This window comes from Panthera pardus, unplaced genomic scaffold (assembly GCF_024362965.1).
Source record: "Panthera pardus isolate Hobbes unplaced genomic scaffold, ASM2436296v1 HiC_scaffold_8, whole genome shotgun sequence".
NCBI lineage: Eukaryota > Metazoa > Chordata > Mammalia > Carnivora > Felidae > Panthera > Panthera pardus.
The window spans coordinates 156,383,729-156,391,239 of record NW_026527013.1 but is presented as its reverse complement, the minus strand read 5'-3'; the positions used below and the strand labels follow the sequence as shown (position 1 = coordinate 156,391,239).

Below are 7,511 nucleotides of genomic sequence, written 5' to 3'. Positions count from 1 at the left end.
TTCATCACCTACTCTGGAAACTTCTGTAATATGAATGCTACCTGTCACTGCACTAATAGTATACACAGCCTCCATTTTCCTTGAAACCTTTGCAGCACCTGGTAATTCTGGCCAGGCTTTCTCTTAGTCCCTTTTCCCTGTAGGTATGCTAGCCTCCCTTCTGCCTGTTGGACTGCATACAATGCTTGTCACTAGCCCTCCTTTTTCTTAACTGTGGGTTAGTAGGGTGCCTTCAGTAGGGTGACCATGTAAGTTTTCATCCAGACCAAGATATCTTTGAGAATTAAAGGGTGCCCGGTGACCACAGGCACACACTGAGATCATCCCCGGCAAATGGAGAGGTCCAGCCATCCTCTCCTTACTTAAGGCTCAGGGCGGGAGATGAATGAACATAGATCAAGGAGCTTCCACAATCCATCTTAGAGTTGCTTAGCTACTTCAGCTTAGAATCTCAAGTTAAAAACTCAGTGTCCCATTCATGGAACAACCCAGTTACCTGAGAAATAAGATTAAGCAGAAAAGAGGGGTGAGGAGAGAGGTTTAGGTGGGGGAAAGGCAGAGCTGGTTGAACCGGTCCTGTGGCACTCTGGATTCCATCACAGGGTCTGCTCTTATAGATGAAGATGAACACGGTGCTGAAACCTCTTCCAGGCTCTTCTCAGCCCAGGGTTGCCCAAGATCAGTAGCACTGAGTGGCCAGCTGGGTAAGCAGCCATGACGATTTTGCACAAAATATTCCAGAAACTGTTGATGTCAAAGATGTTGGACATGGAAATGAATAGAGCAACTGCATTGAAAATATAGAAAATGAGAAAGTAGCTGATAGCTTTGATCGCCCCCATGTGAGCCTCCATGCTGGGGTCCCTGAAGCCAGTGGCATGTGTAGGGTGTATCTCTTGTGTAGGGTGTATCTCTTGAGAGAGATGATCAGCAGAGTGGCTGCAAAGATGAGCATGATCAGAGGAATGAAGATCCCCAGGTTATAGAGAAGAACCAGGTTGACCATGTTAGTCTCAGAGAAGTATTTCTTCTCAGTGGTGTTGGAGGAGGGGATAGGAACGGAACTATTTATGTACACATTGAAGATATCTTTAGAGAAGCGAAAGCTGAAGCGTAAGGAGATGAACAGTGACAGCCCCAGAAGCCGAGGCATCAGCTCTCTGATTTTCCTCTTCATCATGGAGAACAAACAGTGAGCAAAGTTTGCAATTCGAAGGCAAGAGACGATGTTGAGCCAGGCAGCAAGCCAGAGGTTGGAATAGTTCAGAAACATGGTGATGACTTTGAAGGTTATAAACACTGTGTTTTGGTTATAAGTGACCAGGAAGAATAGGCTGTAAATATTCTCCAGCATCATCCAGATCTGCAGCAAAAGCCTGGAGAAGCTCAGCTTCAACAGGATACAGTCACTCACAGGGAGCCTTTTGCCTCTGGCCCACTCGGCCCCATGGATGGCAGTGATGAAGCCATTCCCAATCATGCCAGTCATGCACTCTACTCCAGAGAGCACCGGTGAGGACGATTTTAAACCTGGATGTGTCTCTATCCATGGCATCTGTGTTCACTGTCGCCATTCTCTTTGGCCCTGGCCCAGTACCATGCCAAGGCCTGGTACCTGCTATGCAGTCTTCTGATCCTCGCTCAATGTTGTTATAATTTTTTTCCCCAGTTAATGGTTATTTCCAATTTTTCTTCATTTGTTTGCCCCATGACTACAGGTCAGAGGCTTGAAAGGCAAATGATGGGAGGATCTTGTTACTGGATGTCTCTGTTTTTCATAAAGACCCGTTTGCCTCGGGCTTGCAGAAGCTCACTGGAAAAAATTTGAGATAGGTTCCTATCATGGCATCTTTCTCCCTTAGTTACTTTAAGCCCATATACACCTGACAGGCAAGAGTCCCACGTTAGGAGTCTTTGTGCTCACGCATTTGTGCTCATTTCATAAGACCTGTTACCTGCCAAATTGTAAAAACACAACAGCTCCTTTGATCTGCCTTCTCCTGCTTCTTTTTGTCTCCCTTATTTGCAGAGACGTTTTTATCCTGTGGTTAGCATGTTCATGAATAAGAAGTTCCCATCAGTTTGTATGCAAACATTTTTACTTAGACCCAAGTTTCCTCCAGAAAGGTCAGCTGTTATAATGTCCTCAGACACAGAAGAGCCAAAATTTGATGCCATTTGGGTTAATTAGAGACTAGAAAAACTGCCTTGTGACAGTTTCATTGTTTGTGTGTTTATCACTGATTATAATTTACACCACGATGCACATCAGTATTTCAACTCAGAATCGGGTTAGAATTAGCTTGGGCAAGTGGTGGGGTGTTCTGAACACAGTGCTGAAGTTGAGAAATGTGACCAGACACTGTTAACTTGAAATTTAAAGTCATATGCAGATGCCCGGGCCTCATTCCTGATCTAGTTAAGTCAGAATCTGAGCTAGGGCCCAGACATGTTGTATTTAAAAAAAAAATTTTTTTTAATGTTTATTTTTGAGAGAGACAGAGACAGAATGCGAGTGGGTTAGGGGCAGAGAGAGAGGGAGACACAGAATCTGAAGCAGGCTCCAGGCTCTGAGCTGTCAGCACAGAGCCTGACGCAGGGCTTGAACTCACGAGCTGTGAGATCATGACCTGAGCTGAAGTGAGATGCTCAGCCGACTGAGCCACCCAAGCATCCCATAGACATGTATTTTTAAAAAGTTAAAAGTTCATATTGCTCAAAGCCAGACTGAGAACCAAAATCTTAGCTACAGATTAATGAGTCTTGGGGCCAAATCTGGCCTGCCATTGTGTTTTATCCTGCACAGCCTGAGACTGGACGGCATTAGGCCCACCGCCAGTGCTTGCTACTTTCTGCTGGTCAACGTTCAAATTTAGGAGGTTGCATATATGCACAAAAAGTCTGTCTGCCCTTGAAAAATTAGAAGATTGGGGAACATTGGGACCGCATAGTGAATTGGTTGAGGAAGAATAGTAGCTGCACATTTATTTTTTATTTTATTTTTTAAACTTTTAAAAAATGTTTATAATTTATTAGTATAATTTATTGTCAAATTGGCTAACATACAGTGTGTAAAGTGTGCTCTTGGTTTTTGGGGTAGATTCCCATGGTTCATTGCTTACATACAACACCCAGTGCTCAACCCAATGAGTGCCCTCCTCAATGTGGCTGCACATTTAAAACAAGGTTATGTATGTACTTTTCAGTTTGTCACAGTATTCACCAACTCCTAGCATCTTCTTGATTCTGAGGCTTCATGCCAGTGTGATGGCCCTGTTGTAATTTTTCTAATAGAAATGGAGAGATGATGAAAATGGATTTCTCCATCTCCAAATTAATTTTATCTCAAATTAAACTCAGAGATTTATTTTTATTATAAAATTGCCTCTTATTATTAAATCATGGTTGCATACACATAGCACCAGAAAAAGCAACATATTGCAAAATTAGGAAAGCATTGTTTAGAGAAATTGAAATTCATGTCAACACAAAGACTTGGACAAGAGTGTTCATAGAAGCTTTACTCATAATAGCCAGAAACAGGAAACAACAAGATTTCTTGACAGGCACCTGGGTGGCTCAGTTGGTTGAGTCTCTGACTCTTGATTTCGCCTCAGGTCGTGATCCCAGGGTCAGGGGATCAAGCCCCTCACTGGGCTCCAGGCTGAGAATGGAGCCTTCTTAAGATTCTCTCTTTCTCCCTCTGCCCCTCCCCGCTGCTTGTGTGCTCTCTCTAAAAAAAAAAAAAAAAAAAAAAAAAGGTTCCTTGACAAGTTCTGCATATCTGTTGAGAGTCATTAACTTCTGTTACTTCTGCTAATAGAGTAGTAATTATCATCAGCTTTCGTGAATTCCAATGCACCAAACTCATCTTTTTGTGTATTTTGTTCCAACTTATATCAGTTTGTGATAAATAATATCCCCCTAAATTTTTTGCACACAATTGTTTTCTACTGTTCTAGTACTATCTTCTGTTGGCATTTATTCACCTTTTTCTCTGATCTTAATAGGAAGAGCAGTGGGGGCTGATGATATGACTGGTGCCATATCAATAAGGATGTGGGGCCAATTCGGTTTTTATTCTGTGATCCTTTCTCATTCAGGAAGCTAGAATGGAGTCTCCTTTGGAGGAGACTATGGAGGAGGTCCATGGGGGAAGCAAAGACCAAAGGTTTCATATTCCTGGCTATTGGGTTCAAAAGCTTTGGTGCAGGTGTCAGATAAATCAGATTTGGAAGACTATGTGTTTGGGGGAACCATTTCCTCCACTTCTCTCTCAAACACCACCATGCAGACTAGAAGATGCTTTCCCAGTTGGGGAGGAATGAGAAGTGCAGGGAAGAGTCAGAGGAGGTAAGCATCTCCATGAAAGAGACCTAGGATCCTGCCCACCGCTCATGGCTGCAGGGGGTGGCAAAGGCAAAGTGGGGCTGCAGGACTGCTCCAGAGTCTCCCCAGGCACACTTGAGAGAGCCACTAAACCTTGTGTTCACACAAAAGGCTTAAAAATTTGCTGCGGGAGTTAGTGGATTCCAAAGGGGTCTGGTGGTCTTATCAAGGAGGCTTTGCAAGCTTGGGTTCAGATGAAGCCAATGCAAAGACAAAGGAATGGCCGTGGAAGAGGCTCGCCACTCCCCACCTCCCTCCAAGTCTGTTTGATGCCCACAGAACATGGGTGTCACTTCCCAGAAGACAGGAAGAAGAAATCCTGAGAAAATCTTATAATCATAGTGTTTAAACCTGTGTGACTGAGAAAACACTGAAGTATGATTCATTGATAAAGTGGTGTCAAGTCATTAAGCAGGATAAACGTGACCAAGATTCTTTCCTTCGATCGTAGTGCCCAACTCCATGCTTCTGACTCTCCCTTTCCCATCCCATGGTGACATGTTGCGCAGATTTCATCTTTCCTAGTCTTTTTTGGTTATTAATATTTGATCCAGTTTAGTTTCATGCTTGGTTTAAACCTTACCATCTCCCCTCCTCCCACCCCCAGCACAGTTTGAGCTGAGACCACATCTGCTTGGATTGGAGGGGGACCGGGTGGGTCTGGGACACCTGTCTCTCTCTCTTCTTCCAGGGTGCTGCTGTGGGAGAGGGGACGGGTGGTAGCTGTATTTCATTGGCTGCTATGGTAAATTCATCCCCTTATGCTTGCTGCTACTGCCCTGACATCATCTGGCCATCCGTGCCTCTGGGGGTCAGGCATCATGTACCGGCTGTCTTGTGAGGAGCCCATGTGAGGTCTGCTTGCTCCACATCTGTCCTTCTCAACCTTGTCTATATGCCAGAATTGCCTGAATTAACACTGTGGGTCTTTAAAAGACATCATACCCATGTCCCATCCTCAAAGATTCTGAGTAACCGTGCTCGAGAAAAGCTAAGCATTGGCATTTCCAAAGCTCCCTGTTGTGGCTCCAGTAGGAGCAAGAGAGGGTTGAGAACCACTACAGGCAAGGGGTACTTACTGGCATGGTTTATGGTGTGGGCATTCTTATGGAAGAGACTGAATGCCTTCCTGGACAAGACTGAGGACATGTTCTTCCATCAGGTGGAGGGAGATCAGATCCAGAGGTTGAATTACAGAGAAGAGATGTATTTTGCAAAACTGAGTTGTGCTTTGTGAAGGTCACTTCTGTATCGTGTTAGAAAAGCGAATATTTCTTACGTCTCTGTGAAAAGGAGGAAGTAGAACATAGACGTAGAGAGTCCTATGTTCCACTTTGTAAACTGAAGGCTACTTCTGTGTGCTTATGTGGCAAAGGATGTAATTTAAGACAACAGCCTAGGTGGCGTGATGAAACAAACCACTGTAAGAAAAAAGACCAAGGATGTGGAAAAGATGTCTGATCAAATCCTAAGAGCTGCAAAGAGAACTGAAAAGCCAGCAAGGTTTGTTTTGATTTTTAATACAATCAGCAGTTATATATTTTAGTGAAAAGTCTGCCTGGGCCATCAAATTCTTCACAGATAGCAAGTTGTAAAGGAGTGTCTATTGAATGGGGTAGAAATTGTATGTCCTGAGAAGATACAGACGTGTGAAAATAGAAGTGTAACCAGAAACACTGTTGCTCAATGTACTAGAAATATGGCTAGGAAACTAAAAGAAAAACTGTGTGAAAAAAGTTTTAAACATTGTGACATTTGCTTCTGCAGCTGATGAGGGGACATATTTAGTAATACTTAGATGTAATAATTAGCTCTATTTATTCACCGTGGGTTTGAGAATTTTTATACGACTGAAAATATTTTAGACAGTGTGCCCATGACAGGCACAACACTAGGAAGTAATTAAGAAATTCATTTCTGTAACAAGAGGAAACTTTCAAACAATTTAATATAGATGATGATCCTGGGATGGATGGTGCTAATATTGGACTTGCGGTAACACTTAAGTTCCATGTGGCAAGTTATGCAAGGACACAGGCTTTACCTCTACTCATTTGCATTACTCAGCAGGAATTGCTTTCTGCTGGAAGTTAAAAATGGAACGCATCACAGACCCAGAGCTCACCACCTGTAAGCTGGGTCTCCCCCTGGGGTTTGGGCCACAGAGCATCTCAGGCGCCGTTGAATGAATTGGACACATAACACAGAGGTCTGCTCACTGCACGTAGGTTGGGAGGCTCAGTCACCACTGAAGCTAAGGAGATGTGTTGAACTGTTGAAATGAACTCGTTCCTCATCACGGAGGAAAAGAAATTTTTGTTTATGCTAAGCAGCAAAGATTGTTATCACAGAATTGGCCTTTTGGGTTGGCAAACACTTTGAACGCCCTGCAAAGTCACCCATTAGAGTTATGAAACATTATGGAGACAGTGATCTGGCAGAGCGTTATTTGGTCCTCTTTTCTGTGCTAGAATTAGCTCTAGAACTGTAGCTGATGGTCAGAGCCCTGTGATGGAAATTCTGTGATGCTGAAAGCTGACTTTGTCGTTGACTTCAGCACTGTGAAGGTAACCTTCCCCTGCTCAGTGCTCCTTTATCTCTTCATACATACTTGCAGTGTGAAAGGTGATCTGCGGTGCAACACAGGACTGGACATCTAGCACAGTGACACCAGAGCCCCAACCTCCTGCAAATATCTGAACAGTTGTGCAAAGATTGTTAAAACTCTTTGAAAATGCCTACGTTTGTGAACAGTTCTTCTCAATTATTGAAGTCAAGGCTACCAGTCAAAGCTGAATTCCGTGCTCGCGTGGAACTTGGTACAAGATTTAAACAATGATCTGCTAAAGAAAAAGTCGCAGATTTCTGGTTCCAAAACAAGAGTTAACAAATTGTGAAAGAAAATGTTAAAAGTAAAATATTTCTATTTTATGTTTTTTTTTTCCAATTTTGAATTTAAGTTACCATTGTCAATATCATGTGTATGCATTATGTGGTATGGTTGTAATCCTGGTTCAGAAAAATAAAGTTTGATTATGCTCCTGGCACTTGGTTAGTTTTTCTTACCTCTTCCGTGTTCACCCATAGACCTTTATAACCCTGGAGTTTTCAGTGACCTCTTC

The 7,511-nt window shown here is 43.1% G+C and overlaps 1 protein-coding gene and 1 pseudogene across 1 annotated transcript; one reads left to right on the top strand and one right to left on the bottom strand.

Moving 5' to 3' along the window:
• Nucleotides 1-7,511, top strand: part of LOC109269190 (olfactory receptor 2F1-like) — a 334,098-nt pseudogene that overhangs the window by 220,366 nt on the left and 106,221 nt on the right.
• Nucleotides 597-1,574, bottom strand: TAS2R40 (taste 2 receptor member 40). Its single transcript, XM_019453050.2, is given in 3 exon segments — nt 597-893; nt 896-1,511; nt 1,513-1,574. Coding segments are annotated over 3 exon segments (975 nt in total).